General features: G+C 41.0%; 1 protein-coding gene across 1 annotated transcript; it reads left to right on the top strand.

The window, feature by feature from the left end:
• Positions 1-3,674: 3,674 nt before the first annotated feature.
• Positions 3,675-14,353, top strand: NMS (neuromedin S). Its single transcript, XM_025216440.1, has 9 exons — positions 3,675-3,688; positions 5,482-5,529; positions 7,800-7,859; positions 7,960-7,986; positions 8,076-8,129; positions 10,702-10,734; positions 11,130-11,171; positions 12,361-12,411; positions 13,988-14,353. The coding sequence occupies exons 3-8, from the start codon at positions 7,815-7,817 to the stop codon at positions 12,397-12,399; spliced, it is 240 nt and encodes a 79-aa protein (XP_025072225.1). The 5' UTR covers positions 3,675-3,688; positions 5,482-5,529; positions 7,800-7,814; the 3' UTR covers positions 12,400-12,411; positions 13,988-14,353.
• Positions 14,354-16,460: the final 2,107 nt, after the last annotated feature.

Raw genomic sequence — 16,460 nt, 5'->3', positions numbered from 1 at the left:
GGAAGTGCACTTCTGCCAGCACTTCCGGTTTCATGGCTGGCACTTCCAAGGAGTGCACAGATGATCTCAGAGGGTGCATGTGCACCCACGTGCACCCCCTACACATTGCCAATGCACTACGATAATTATGGTGCAGCAAAAATGGAGGGCACATTAACAAAAAGGAAACAACTTTCACTTTTGCATGTGTCTCAACCAAATTTTCTCCTTATTCTTTATCTAATCTTAAGACAATGAATAGAGAGGTGAATCAACTATGCTGAGGCTTCTCAGTCCACCATTTGTAGATTCATAGATTGCTAAGGGCTGGAAGGGACCTCACAGATCATCGGGTCCAGCGCCCCCCCCTTCCCAGTCTAGGCAGGAAGATAACTAGAGTTAGGTCACCATTGATTCGGGGGTTTGGCAGGGGGGAGTTGGTCATTTGCTTTGCATCCTCAAGTGCAACGTATTGTTGCTTTATCTTTTTAAACTGACAAAATCATGCTAATCTCTTTTTTCCGTTCTTCTAAGAGAAGGCAGATGCTGCTCCTTTCTGTCTGTTCTGACATGTGGAGTCCCACAAGGAAAATCCTGTCATCATATTTGTTTAGTGTCTATGTACAACCATTGAGGGACACAGGGAGACAACATGGTCTGCAGTGCCAGTAGCATCTCAATGATATGCAGCTCTTCTGTGCATTCTGCATAGACAGTGTGGCCTTCCAATTATCTTGATTCATGGTGGAGCCAGTTAAAGAACAGATGGCTCAAACGGGCCAGGAAGATTGGAAAAGGGAAATTCTTTGAAGAGCAGGCTTCCTCTTCAGTCAAGCATATCTTCTCTCTGGCTAGCTTTTTATTCTATTACCTAACATGGCAGTTACACTCTTCTATCACATCATGGATAATTCAGGCCACCTGTCAGTTTAAGGTAACCCAAGAAAAAGTATTAGCAACAGCAGGCTCAAACATTCTCTCAATGGTGATCAGGAGACATTTATCTTTGTCATCTTCAGACCTCACTATAAAGCATCCCTGTGCCCCAAAAGCTAAAATAGAATAAACATGTCAGAACACTCCCAGGTAGAACTTACATATTGGATCAGAGGAGGATAAAAAATTGCCTGTTCCATTTGAACAGATCAAGTCTTTTCTATAACTTGGGGACATGCCATCATATACATACTTTAGAAATGCTAGACAAGGGGTTCTTATTTCAACCAAAGATTTCTATGCTAAACTTACCACAGGAGACAAAAAAAACAGGATCTGATCTGAATGTTACTCTCCTTCCAAATGAACAGGGTAGATCTAATCCTCCAGGCTGTCACAATCAGAAATATTTTTCCAAACATGAGTAAGTCCTAGTGTTAAAGAGAGTTTTCTATTTTTAAAACCCCCTGACTTTCTCAGATGCTTCTTTTTTGTTTCATGTTTCTTTTCTTTTCTTTTCTTTTCACTTAGGATGTCTCATCCAATAGCCCTGTCATGGACAAGCTAGGAACCTGAAATGGTTTCCAGAAATGAATCTCTAGTGACTTCATTAATTCCTACAGAGCAGTGACTAACCTGAAGTATTTTACACGTGGCAATTCCACATACTTATTTCCATGCTCTTAAAAGACTATAGCAGCAAAGGGTGCCTATACATGTGCACGGGGGTGGAAGGGAGGCCATTTCAGAACAGTTCCCAGAGGGCAGCTCTAATTAAAACTCCACAGCAGCATGTGTATTAAGCCCCTGTGTATGTGACACCGCAGCAATGAGTGCTGTAATTAGAATGTGGAGCAGACTTGATTACCGTATTTTTGCGCATATATCCCATGGGGTATACGCGATTTTACAAAAAAAATGGATGAGTGTGGGCTATACAGTGGTGCAGGCTATCAGTGGACTTTTTTTCCCTGCGGGGGGCCGGGGCTGGGACGGGCTGTGCCACCACTGCCTCAGGGCCCGGGGCTGGCTGCCCCGCCACAGGGGCCCAGGGCCGGGGCCAGGGTGGGTCGGGATGTGCCACCACTGCTGCTGTGGGGGCTGCCACCTCCGCCACGGGGGCCAGGGCGGGCTGCGCCAGGCTGCGCCGCCACTGCCACTGCTGCAGGGTCCAGGGCGGGCTGCACCGCCTCCCCGCTGGGGCCTCTTGGTAGTGAAGCACTGTAGTAAAGAGTTTTTCCTCATATCCAACCTAAGCTTCCCTTACTGCAACTTGAAACCATTGCTCCTTGTTCTCTCATCTGCCACCGCTGTGAATAGTCTAGCTCCATCCTCTCTGGAACCCCCTTCAGGTACTTGAAAGTTACTCTCAAATCCCCCTCAGGCTTCTCTTCTCCAGACTAAATGGGCACATCTACACATGCATTAACACACTTCAGTTAACGTGCATTAATTCTCGTATCTCTGGGCATTTTTACACATGCATACGCTGCAGAGCCAGGTGCTTTGAAAAGTGCTAGGCGCTGCCACGCACATAGTTGTATAAATGCTGAAATGGGCACCAGTGCACAGAAAATGGCAGCGATGCACTTTTGAGCTAAAACACATCAAAGGTGTTTCAGTTCAAAAGCTCACTGCTGCCATTTTCTCCTCAGTGACGTGAATTCACCACTTTATACAACTGCAAGTGACGGAGTGTGGTGCGTGTCAGCTTTTGTGCGACGCACATCCCCAGCATGTCACAGTGAGAAAAAGTATGTGTATAAATCCCCTCCATGGTGAGGTACTAGGAAAATGTGCATTAGCCTGCCTTAATGCACAGTCACTAAAGAGCATGGTTTTTAAGTGATGCTTAATGTTCACTTCGCTCTTTACCATCCATCCTGGAGGTCACTGATCCAGAGCGAAGCACTGGCCTTCGAGCAGCAGCGCACAGCAGAAGCAGTGAGGAAGCACATGGCCAGGAAAATGAGGACCTGTCGTGTCCAGTCCTCGTTGCTCTCCTGCCCCTGCTACAGCAGATTGTTGACCCCACCCTTCACTTTTTCCTCTCTCTTCTTTCTCCTTTTTTTCTCTCTTTCCTTTTCTCCCTCCCCTTTTCTTTCCTGCTTCCTTTCTCTCTCCGCCCACCCCAATGTGGTCATCTTCGCTTGCCAAGGACAAATCAACATAACGTGCATTAGCCTATTTTAATGTGCATTAACTAAATAGCATGCTTTTTTTCAGTGCATTAAAATAGGCTAAGTGATATGCATCTTTAAATGTATATTAAAAGTGCATTTCAAGACGGAAATGCACATCTGCACCTGCCCAAGCACACCTGGGCATAATGGGCAGGGATCGATGTGCCTAATAAGCCCAGTTCCCTCAGCCTCATGTAAGAGACTCCCTCCCCACGTCGGTTCAAGAGGCAGGGTCAGGGACCTGGAGCAGGCAGGGCCGTGGTGTCCCTCCCGCCGGGCAGAGGGTGGGCTCGGCGCTGCCCCCGCCCCGCGCCACATAAAGATGCCTTGCCCGGCGCCGGCCTGGCACACGCGCCCGCTGCCCAGCTCTCTGCCCCGGCCGGGACATGCCCCCGCCCCGCCGCCCGCCCGCGCTGCGCTGGCTCCTCGCCGCCTGCTGCCTGTGCGCCGCGCCGCGCGCCTCAGGTAAGCGCCGCCCGCCTCGCCCCCTCCCCGCGCCCTCCCCGCGCTCAGCGCTTCTGCTCTCTCTCGCAGGCTTGCCGCAGCCTGGCGCCCGCCACCGCCACGCCTCGGACCTGCCCGACAGCCAGGTAGGAAGGAGCCGTGCCCGGCCCGCCCGGCTCCCTGCTAACTACATCTCCGCTCCCTTATAGCCGTGTCTGTGTCTCTAGCTATGCCTAGAAAGGGGCTGGAGACAGGTGCATAGATAGGTCTATAGATCAAAAGTCTAGAAGGACAGATAGGTCTGTATATTTTTATATGGATATAAATGGTCTATAGATATTTTAATAAATAGGTAGATCTATATAGATCTACATCTATATAGACATGTATAAATTCTCTATATAAGGTCTAGATAGATCTCTATATATCTGTAAGTTCTATGTAGATAGCTTTATATATAGTCTATATGGATAGATCTAGATATATCTCTATATATAAGGTGTATATGGATGGATAGATCTAGATCTATCTATCTATCTAAGGGCTATATAGATATATCTGAAGATTGTTCAGGGCAAAGATTGGGCTTATAAATCACCTGCGTACCCACAAGACTTAGCCTCCACCCCCCTTTTCTCTCTTTCCTCTCTCTTTTTTCTCCTTTTTCCTCTCTTTCTCCCTCTTTTCTCCCTCCCTTTTTCTTTCCCACTTCCTTTCTCTCTTCTCCCCCACTGAATGCAGTCATCTTCATTTCCAAAGGATGAGCAACATATCTATCTATCTATCTATCTATCTATCTATCTATCTATCTATCTAAAGTCTATATGGATAGATCTAGATCCATCCATATATATAAAGTTTATATGGATAGATCTAGCTCTCTCCACATATATTTAGTCTATAAGGATAGATCTAGATCTGTCCACATATATAAAGTTTATATGAATAGATCTAGATCTCTCCACATATATATAGTCTATAAGGATAGATCTAGATCAATCTATCTATAAATAAGGTCTGTGCATCTATAGACCTGCCTGCTTAGAGCCCTGTTTGGAAATGTCAGCTCTGGGCTTCCACTCCTTTTTTGACTATAGACAAAAACACTAGAGCCCGTCTCCTGTTGCACTGAGCTCCGGGCAAAATCATTTGAGCACTGTGGATTATCCTAGGGAAGTCTCTTGAGTTTCCCCTGGGGACTTGTGCATTAGGGGCTGGCACCTCCAGCCATCCTACTGTTGCATGCCCCTTTCCCCTGTCCTCTGAAGGGTTCGTCTGGTCCAGAGCCTGAAGGCAAGGTGAGAAGGGGAACAATTTGATTCAGAGGTATAGCCCCCTTGACTTTAATGTGAAATTGAACTTGTGAGATTGCTTCTCCTGGGAAGGGCCAGAGCAGCCAGTCTAATGGCATTAAGATTGCTAATTAGGATTTATTAGGAGAGCAGCAAAGCACTGGAACAGGCTACCCAGAGAGGTTATGTAATATCTGTCCTTAGAGGTTTTTAAGACCTGGATAGCCAAAGTCTTGGTGGGGATGAGATTCTGGGCATGGTCCTGCTTTGAGCAGGAGGTTGAACCAGATAACATGAATGACTGGTGCCTCCTGAATCTGGGGGGCACCCGCAGAAGCTGCTGACAGCAGTGGCCCTGTCAGGGGGGGCACGAGCCCTACCAACAGCATCAGTGTTGGCCATCAGGGGGGGCACCGGCCCCATTAGGGGGGGCATGTGCACCACCATGCACCCCCTACCAGTCGCCTATGCCAGATAATTTCCTGAGGTCCCTTCCAACCCTCATATTCTATAATTCTATCGTCTCGTGGCACCCCGTGGGGCTGGGGCACCCTGCTTGAGAACCGCTGGACTGGGAGAAACATCTCCACGTGAAACACAATGGCAAACGCGTAAGCACATGCTAACTTATTTTGTTTATTTTTAAGCAACTGGCACTGTGTTTCAGTCAATGGACAGAGCTCAATCAACCCCAGGTAAATGGGCTTTCTAATACGTTGGCCCACATTCTTTTATGTACTTTATATATTATGCATTTTAACAGTCCTGGCAGTGGTGGGGTACAGATAGCTTCCCCACCCTTCTCCCCTCTGCTTTATCTGTGGCAGGTTAAAGTGCTTTGGGGTCTTTGGACAATATGCCTTAGAGTTGTCTGACAGGGTGGATTGTGTAGTTTTGAGGGACAGATTAGTCAATAACTTGTATGGGATAGTGTGGGTAGGAATGATCCTCCCATGAACAGGGTGTTACACAAGATGACCCCTGGATGCCCCTTCGAGTCCTGATTTTCTATGATTCTGTGAGAGTATAAATGCCTCTTTAAGTCTCCTCTGAGGTGTTGCTCAATGCTTCTGCTGCCTTCTGTTCTATTTTCCTTGCCTATATAACTTCATCCTCTTATTCTCAGTGTTGCTATACTGATAACAATAGATCTGTTAAGCAACCTACTGCCAGGGCCTTTTCCCTGGGCTGCCTGCATTGTTCAGTAAAACTGCTGTCTCCTCTCTAAATGGTTCATCTGGTCCAGAGCCTGCAGGCAACAAAGGTGGTGAACAACTTGATTCAAATGTGTAGCAAATTTTTCTACTGGCTTCAACAGACTTCAAAAACTCCCCTTAAACTCCAAAATAGTTGTTGTCTCTGATCATGACTGAGCTAGAGGTTTTCTAACTTGTTCTACAAGTAAATTGTTCCTGATCAGGTATAGTATAAACAGGGCACCGGGGGAGCCCAATTCAAAATAACTTGAGATTAATTAAATGACTCCCATCCACTTCAGTGGAGCTTAGGTCTGCACCACTGTGAACAACCTCTGACAACATGGAAGAGCAATAATAGATGAAATGGAGTATAGATTGAATTCTTCTTGTCAATGGCTCTTTAAGCCTCTTTCCATTTTAAATATCTCCAATGTGATTCTGCTTGTTTTGTGGGCAGTCTGTGGCTTGGTTGATAATATTAACAACATTCTATCACCTTTCACCTGATAAAATACATTAGTTGTATCTGACAACAGCTCCAGTATTCATAGTCCCACTGTCTGACCTTAATTGTAATGCTATGGGCTTCAAGAGAATCATTTATTAAAATGAAAGACAAATCAGGTGTTGCCTCTACAGTCATATGCAAAAACATACCATGAATCAGGATGGATAAAAATCAACACATTTTTTAAATTAAAAAATTGTATTTTTTTATTTTTTGTTAATCTTTTTACAAAAATAAACCTATATAAAATAGTTTTAATTTAAGATATGTCAAAGCTCAAAGATATCATCATGGAATAGGGATTATAACTTCTAATTATATACTATTTGAGACAATATATTCATGTAACTTTTTTAGAAAAGTTTTATAAATGGGTCACAACAGGCCATGGAATATATTAGGGGCCCAATCTTATGGGGTTCCCAGAGGCTTCTCTATAAATTAATAAAGATTAAATAAAACCACTCTACCCAATGGGACTTAGTGCTTAGTCTAGAAGATCCCATTAAGCATCTCTGTGACGCTTAGTTTCAGTTCTCAAACTGTGGATTTGTGTCTCGAGATATCCTTGTTAACAGAAGTATATGGAGATGAGAGATAACAGACCTGAGACTGAGTATGCATCAGCCCTATTGTCTCTCTGCAAATTATGTGTACACAGAGTCAAGTCCTTACCTCTCTCTAAAAGTGCAACATTTCAAGAAATTAAATGAATAAAGGATTGTTGGGGGTGGTGTAGATCTGGGCAAGAAGGAAGAGTCTGGAGACAAATGCAAGGAGGAAGAGGCAGTAGAAACAAAAGAAACATTTTGAGCAGAATCTTGTTGAAATTGCAAAATACTTCCGTAATAACCTTGCAGCAGCTGCTCTGAAGAAAGCAGGAGGAACCAAACTAACTCTCCCACAAGGTGTGCAATGGAACTCCGTAGTTGACTGTTTTGAATGATATATTGAGAACTTAATCTGATGTCAACTTGTGAACAAAATCATGACAAAATAGATGGAATTGTCATAGCCAAAGTTCTCAACATTGAGCTAAAGAGAAATGTAGAACGTATGCTGGCTATCCTGAAGCCTATTTCTGTAGCCTTGAACAAAGGTTATATCAAACAACAATAATGCACTTTTTGTAGAAAACAATGATTAAATTGAGGCTTCCTGACTACTGATTTAAATCATGATTTTAATCTATTTGATTTAAGTCAAATCCACCCGGCCACAAATATCAATGTGTGTTAAAATATTATTTGTCTTTTAGATCTCCAGTTCTATTATGGATCTTTGTAACTCCATATTTAATAGCATGCAGATAGCTGAGGTAAGATCTAATGATTTTTTTTTACTTGAAAAAAATTTCTCAACACTTCTCTCCAGCCAAATAGAGTTAAACACTGTATCATCATCATTATCTTTACTAGGAAAATAGCAAGGAAATATATAAAAGAGTAAGTATTGCTTCCTGGTAGTAATTTGTATATAACATTCACTCTTGGATTCTGTAAAGCTATTTACTAAAATTGCTCTTTTTATGCAGTTTTTATTTCACTACTCAAGAGCTCAAGATTCAGCATATCCACTTAAAAATGGGGTTAGTATTTTAACATCATCATCACTTTTGTGTAGCACAGACTTAAATGTGTTAACAAGGTACTCACTAGGCTGTGGAACAGCAAGATACATTATTTCCATGACCAAAATAAACATTTATGAACTGCTCCACTGATTTTTAGTGGGGCTGTTTCTATGCTTAAGGTTCATGGCTATGACATTGTGACTTCCCTTAATTCAAACCATCGGCAACCAATGTCAGTAGTAGGCTTAGAGCTACTTCTCACCTGATATAACTGTATAATTCTTGTTATTCAAGAAACCTACCTACAGAAGTCCCAGAATCATTTGGACCTTTTTATATATGATTGACTTTGGCTAGAAAAGGGCAAGATGTTACCATGAAGTTTGTTTTGGACAATATGTCTCAGATCATGGGTAATGTCTTTAATTACAGGGAGTGCTCTGATGAGATCCCCTAGCCATCTTCTTGCCAATTTCTTGATTGCTTGCCAATTTCTTAATATTATCATAATTTTGATACTATTATTTAATTACTAAAAAGCATAATGCTTACACTGTTTTCTATTGAAAATAAGAAAGAAGGAAAAAAAACAACCCTTGGGTTCTGCTTATCTAGTAAATATATTTAAAGTGACATTAGCATAACCTGCAGATCGCTCATTAGAAGCCTTCCAAAATCATCTGGATAGCGCTGGTAAAACTATTGTCCTGCAGAAGTCAATGGTGGTTCATGCTAGGTAATCATCACTGTTTCAGGTTGAAAGATAATTTAATATAGTATTTTTTCATGTAGCAGTTTGTATCAGGGTCTCTAGTATTTCAGGACCGTATTGGATGCTTTAAGAAAGGTTAGAATACAAGATTAGGTCCAAAGGTGGAACAAGCCTTGTACACACCTATTTATGATATGAATATCCCTTTCTTCAGCTCACCCGAAAGCTTAGGATTTTTTCTCAACACCATGGACACAATACGCTAAATTTAGCTATAGTAGAAACTGGCACACATCCTTTTGATTTCAGGTGGAGCTGGATATCCTTACATAGTCCTAGGACTTTATTTTGGGGGGGACTTAATCTAATTTAGATCAAAATTAGCTTAAAACATTAAGAGTGTGTTTTAATGAAAGGGATAAAATCCAGACCCCAGTAAAGGCAATGAACCACTCTCACTGAAGTCACAGGGCTAAAATTCCACCTGAGTTGTGGAATATTTCTTAAAGAACTAAGTAGAACTGTTTTGCATATATCTTACAGCTGGCATATTCAAAGGATCTTAATGGAGTTATACACTCAAACTTCACTGAGGATTAGCTGAACTTAGTTCCATAACCGCAATAGACTCCTTTAAAAATTCCACCTAATAAAATGACAAAGAGCTGCTAAAATGCTCATATTTTGCCTTGGTTCCTCTCCAGAATAATTTCACATATATAAAAAAATATTAGTTGAGCTCTTGGGAGCCCTAGGCTAGCTAGACCACTGAGCCAGAGTGTTTGAATGTTTCATGTTCAGTGATCATTTTATTACAAACCTAGTGTTCACAATATTTTTTTATTGTAGTCTTCCCTTCTGCATCCTTTAATGCGCCTTGCTCCAAAGCTCTCAGAGGGAAGAACGAAAAGATTCCTTGATCCAGTATGCACTTGTTTCTTCCATAGTATTGTATGGCACCAACAGTGCATGTCGATTGTAAATCATTGTCTTAATACTCGAATTGAGAACAGTTAACAAGGGGAAATCCCTTTGCCTTATGCCCTGTGCTCTAATTGTCTTTCCTTCTCCTCAGGTTTTATATAAATGTCAGTTCCTCTCCTTTACTCTTTCTCTTTCTGTCTTTTCCCTGTGCCATGTCCTCTCTTCTCCCACTTTCTGATCCTTACTCTCATCTACATTTTACTTACCCATCTTTAAAACCTCCCCATGATAACTGCACCCATTCAGCGGTGTAGTTGCTGCTTCCATTCACCTCTGCTGATGAGAATGCACTGGCTCTTCCCATTCCAGCCCCAGTTTCGCAATCTGATCAGTCCTCCTGCCCCCGACAGATTGCAGATTCAGGCCCTGACTAACAGGGATTTTTCTTACTCCCCCTGAAGTCAGTGGTGCAACTTCCAGTGACTTCGGTGATGCAGAATTCAGCCCAAAATGAATAATCTCCTAAAGAACAAGTGCAGCATGAGCAGAAATCAGGTGCAGCAGCTATGACCAGATTAAAAACTGATGGAAATATGAAAGGTGGGGAGTAGCCATATTTTAACAAATCATTGCTTTGCAACTGGGTGAATGGTGTTCCCAATGTTTTCCTCAATTCGAGTACTGCATTGTCCTCAAGAGCATGATGGTGTAATTTTGAATCAAAGTGAAAGCAGCATGCAGTTTGCATAACAGTTGTTAACAATACTTAAATGCATCAACTTTGATTTGCTAGTACAATTCCTATCTGTGTTTGTGCTTAATACTCTCTCTTCCAATAAAATGAATTGGAGCAACCTGATTCATCAGCACTGGAGGATTATTATGAGAAATCAAAATAAACCTCATGAATGGAAGGATTCATTAAAACTAATATGTACTGTCACCTTGCAGGAACAAATTGCTACTGCAGAGTTTACAAAGAAGGTACGCTAACATAAGAAACAAGTGGGGGATTTTTTAAATGGTCAAGACTATAGTTGTACTAAAGTAACTCACTTTGCTTCTAGAATATTATCTGTCACTTCTAAAGCTACCTTCACTTTTTCTAAACCCTTGCAGCACCATATTAAAATACCAGAACTAAATATATTTACATCACACAAAGTGGATAGTTCTTGACAATGCCGTCTTGGTATTAATATTTAATCAGTACTTCAGCAGAATGGGCATCAAAGACTATTGGCATGTAGCTATTTGCATGCTGTTGAAAAGGTTCCTGAATTACTGATGCATTGACAAAATGATGCTGAGACTTATCAGTATATCCATGAAACTATCGTTTCCAATATTGTGTTAATGGTCTGTGTTTTATTTTACAGGATAGTCCTGGTACCATGGGACGACCCTTTTTTCTTTTCAGGGTAACTTATTTTTCACTTTCTTTTCCTGTCTCTTATTCAGTTCTGTACTATCTGTATGAAAGAATATAGAGCTATTTTCATTAGAAATTCTTGTGGCCCTCATTCTATAGCCACGCAGTCATCTCTTAGAAAGTGCAGGGTACGGACACATGTACATACGGAGCTGTTTCAAAAGGGCAGTAGCTGTTACATGTGAACAAGCCAGGCATACAGATTTATCAAAGTTTTATGAAAGTTGAAATGGTTTTGCTATATTAGTATAATTTCTGGCATGTCCACACATAACAATTAGTGGTGCCAGCTGCTGCCCTTTTGAAAGCTTTCCCTTTTAAAAATGATTCCAAATGGTATGTATGTCCATACCCTCATACATCCTTGTGATTAGACCAAAGAACCAGAAAGGACAGTGAGATTCTGGGCAGTAATGGACATTCTGGTACATTGGCTGATTTTCCAAATGGTGCTCCCAGAGCTGTTCTACCTAGAGGTTTCCACCCTCAACTCTGTTTAAAGTGGTAGCACTAATAATTCATTAGACAAATATAAGAACACCATTCGAACGGTTCAGACAGCATGCCCAGTGGGTGATAGTATAATGCACAAGAGAATGAAATACCAGAAGCAAAATTGGAAATGATGAAAATAATCTCTAGCTCATTTCTTTCTCATTGGACTGTTGCTTCTTTGTCCAAAGTGAATATATTGCTGATGCTATTGTTACCTAGACTGAATTAATGCAGTGTTATGTAGAAATGGGAAAACTGGTTTTCACAAGCCTCCATCAACACAACAAGGAAATTTAGTTAAAAAGGGGGCCTGATTCAGCAGGGTATTTAAACACGTGTTTTAAAAATATACCAGCATCCCGAGTAATTTCAATCAAACTACCCATATGCTTAGAGCTAGGCATATGCCTGTTTATCTGGTTAAACTAGGGCCAAGATGCTGAATGAGAATTCAGTCAGCCAGGCTTTTAGCTCTAGGTGCAGAAGCTCAGCAAACATATCCAAGACTGAGGCAAAGCACCTCATCCACACTATTTAAAAACGCCATCTTCACTCAACACATCCATTTGAGACAAAATTGTAAGATTTCTCAACCATCCTAAATGTACTAGGAGAGACACATTTCAATGCGTTTTGTCTGACATCTGTACTTCAGTATGATTATTTAAATATTATATTTTCAGCCTCGAAATGGAAGAACTATTGAAGATGGTGGAATGTAGGCCATCCAGAAGGTGATGTTTAAAATGTTTAATCAATTTAATCAACAAATATAAAAGTCTTTGAGACAGGAGGACTTATTTATGTCTTGTTACAAACCTAGGCCTGGGCATTGCCAGTTGCTCTACACAAGTACTGGGCAGCCTACAGGGACCCAGCTTGCAGTCCACATTGTGGATATAGACAACCAATGAGGTTTGATCTGTTTCTTTAAAGGGTTCATCATGAATGAGTTGTCATGGTCTTTAAAGAAAGGTTAGCAATGTATAAAAAAAATCCTTTTGTTTTCCTATTCCACACTTGGAAATATTTGCACAGAACCCAAAAAGCATGTTAGGTGCTTCACCTATGTAACTTCATTTTCTACCTCATGTAATCTGGCACTCAATAGATTTATTCAAGGAAGAACAAATTACTAATTAAACACTAATACAACAAAATATTACTTTAATATATTTACAATCTAAAGCCACTCAAACATATTAGAATGAGCTGGTGTGGATCTCTGCATTCCTTTGACATCAGGATTAGAACCTAATGTTAGATGAACTATAGTAATAAACAATAGGTGTGGATGTGTAAATGACAACAGAGGTTTTAAAACAGCTTTGCATGACCGGCTCAGTGTTGGAGTATATACATCATAATAATGATAATTGCATGGTACTGGTGAAAAACATAGTAGATAATCATCTTGAAAGGAAGGCATGTATCTGTCACATCTCCCCCATATTTTTCTAAATGCAGACATTGTTCCTTTTCTCCTTGCAATATCAGAATAATTTACTCTGTGTCTAGTGATGGTTGTGGAGACAAAAATGGGTCTTCACTGTTAACCTTTTTAAGGAGGAAAAGAGACTTGTGCAAAAGAGAACCTGATTCATACAGTGTGGTGCATAATAAAGTGCTGAATAAAAGCAAGACCGCTCCTGTTTGTATGTGAACCCCTCATCTGTGGGTTCCTAATGTTCCCAAAATCTGTCCCAGGACTATTCATTTTTATAATAGTTTGCAAGCTGAACTTAAAAACAAAAACTGACCAACTGAACAATAGAAACAAGGGGAATGGACTGCACCTAAACAAGGTTTAACTATAGTCAACTTATGAGCATAATTTAAATATTCTGGGTGAAATTCAGACCTGTGCATAGAGCCAACCAGGTCTTTTTGTAATCCAAGCTAAGCGCTAGGACTGAAATATAATTTATAAAATATATTGGCCTCCTTCCACCGAACAGTGCATCTTGAAAGGGGTTAACTGAATGGGGTATAAGGTAAACACTCTGCACCCCAACACTTGAGAAGGAAGCCTATGAAATGGAGGTAGATCATGGTGATGAAAGAAAGAATTATGTAGGGAAGAGGGATTTGTATATGAGTGCTGACTTCGCTGGTTCGGATCAGCATACTACACTTAGAATATTTATCCTAATCTTTCAGATTTGTTTCCATTATTATTTGAATGGCTAGAAGTTTGTGCCAGTTCATTTATAGTTTGATGGTCCACATAACATAATTGAATTTCTTTTAACATTACAGCTCAAGAGCAGAACACAGACTATAATGTTAACGTGAGCTAATTTCTTTCAGATTTCCATGGAGCATGAAGTTAACGGGGCGACTGCTCAGCCCATAATCAGACTTGATTTATACAAGGAAAATAAACTATAGACTATTTGGGCTGAAACCTATTCCACTTATTAAGTGATAAATTCACTAAGACACCTAAATGTGATCCTATTCCACCCTGCTTGAGCTTTTGAAAAACCGCTAATCCATCTACTTTTAAATTATGGCATCATCTTAGCTAGCACACTAATAAATAACAAAAAGCAGCAAGGAAGAAAAAGAAACCCTACATTACGTTAATAGTTTTTCAAGGACAAAATAGGATGGAATAGGATTGTACTTAGGTGCCTAAAACCACTTAGGCACCTAATAGGTAGAATAGGATCTAGCCCCTTGTCTATTGTAAGTGACTCACTTGTCTAGAGTATACTGTTCCATCAAATAAATTTGCAATTGTTAATCACTTTTCTACTCCTTTGTATTTTTTCCTTGTGCTGTGGTACACACCTGCATACACATCACTCAGTGGTACTTGGGCTTAGCAATGATGTTGTTTCGCTGATTGTTTTCTTTGGCTCCAATCATCTGAAAAGAAGAAATCAGGACAATTATGATGATTTGGTAAAAAGCCACCTTCAGATACTTCTCATAGGGCACATCTACATGTGACACTATGGCACCATAGCAATGCACTACAGCAATGTAGTGTCCGTGGGCAAGAACCGTGATGCGGCAGCTACTTCACCATAGCAACACACTCCCCTGGTATAGCACACTGCTACAGCAAAGTAGCTTCTAAAAATAACCATGCGTTGCATGTTTCATAGTTTCATAGCAGCTAGGGTCAGGAGGGACCTGAACAGATCATCTAGCCTGACCCCCTGCCACAGGCAGGAATGAATGCTGAGTTCACAAGACCCCAGACAGGTGATTGTCCAACCTCCTCTTGAATTTGCCCAAGGTAGGGGCGAGGACCACTTCCCTGGGACACGTACGGCACAGTACGGGCTCTTACTGCTCCACGATTTAGTATTTCCTTTTGGAAGTACTAAATCATAGCGCAGTAACAACATTACCATAGCGACGTGTAGATGCACCCATAGTCTATTTTCTATTTACAATGGCTTCTTTAATAGATTAATGATAAGCGTTCCCTTTCTAGGAATACACAGTAACTTTTCCTTAGGATTTCAGGGAATACATGCTCCATCCCAAAAAGCAAAGGGGAATATATTAATATATATTGCATCATAAGCATATTCCTGAATAAATAATCTTCAAAAGAGAACAATGCTGACCACAGTAACTACTGGGTTCAAATAATCTATTCTTAGTATCAATGACCAATAACAGTTGCTATTTACACACCCCATTTGCCTGCCCAAACAAATTACACAAATGTGAGATCTAATCTGTCTTGTCCACACTTTTTAAATTAAAGAACAAATAAAGAGCCAAATTCTGAGTACATGCAGCATTCATTGACCTCACATGGTTAGGTCTGTCCAGCAGCCAGTCACAGTTGAACACTAAGATATAGGGGAAATAAATTACCAATGGATATAGCGAATTCTCTATTTCTTGTAATGTTCATATGTCTGGATGCCTTTCTGGAAGATATGCTTAAGCCAAACAAATAAACTTTTAGAAGGTACTATGGAACCACAAATAATTATTTAAAATATATAGGAGTGAATGAATAAAGTTTCTGGCCTATGAGACATACAATATCAGACTAGACCAGGGGTTCTCAAACTTCTCTTTTTGCAGACCACTTGAAAATTGCTAGGGGTCTGGGCAGACCACTTAAACTTTTTTTTTTGTTCTACAAATCAAAGCACACAACTCATATTTTAAGATCAGTAGTCTTACCTTACAAGTACAGATATTCTTGATTGTTCCACAACCTTTCTGCGGACCACCAGAATGGAGCTCACGGACCAGTGGTGGTCCACAGACCACAGTTTGAGAACATCTGGACTAGACAATCTAGTGGTTCTTTCTGGCTTTAAAAATCTAAATGTATTAGATTAAACTGTTGACAAGTACCCAATAATATATAGTTGAAATAATAATCTAAACTAATTTCTAAATTAACTATCCAGTTTGGAAAAAATTGTGGGCAATGTTAACTGCTATATGTACAGGTTTCTAATGGATGCTATTGGAAATATCCTTTTTCCCCAACAGATAAGATATGGTCAGTGGGAAATAGGCAAACATCAAAGGTGGAGAAACAATCTCTGTTTCTTTGTTTATGACTTAAGAAAACTGAGAGATCAAAATTAGGGTTAGGAGTTCCCAAATTTTGTTCATGGAAGGCTGTACAGGCATCCCGCATCTTATGCGCATTTAACTTGCGTGAATTCAACTATACGTGGTGGGGTGGGGCTTGAGTCTGCACGCGGCACTGCTGCTTACCTGGAGGCCCAGCCACCACCATGCTGCCAGCAGTGACTGCCTCTGCCTCCAAAACCTCCCGGCCCCCGTCCCA

Source organism: Alligator sinensis, unplaced genomic scaffold, assembly GCF_000455745.1.
Source record: "Alligator sinensis unplaced genomic scaffold, ASM45574v1 scaffold462_1, whole genome shotgun sequence".
In the NCBI taxonomy this organism is placed as follows: domain Eukaryota; kingdom Metazoa; phylum Chordata; order Crocodylia; family Alligatoridae; genus Alligator; species Alligator sinensis.
The sequence above is the reverse complement of the archived record's forward strand: the minus strand, read 5'-3'. Positions and strand labels throughout refer to the sequence as shown.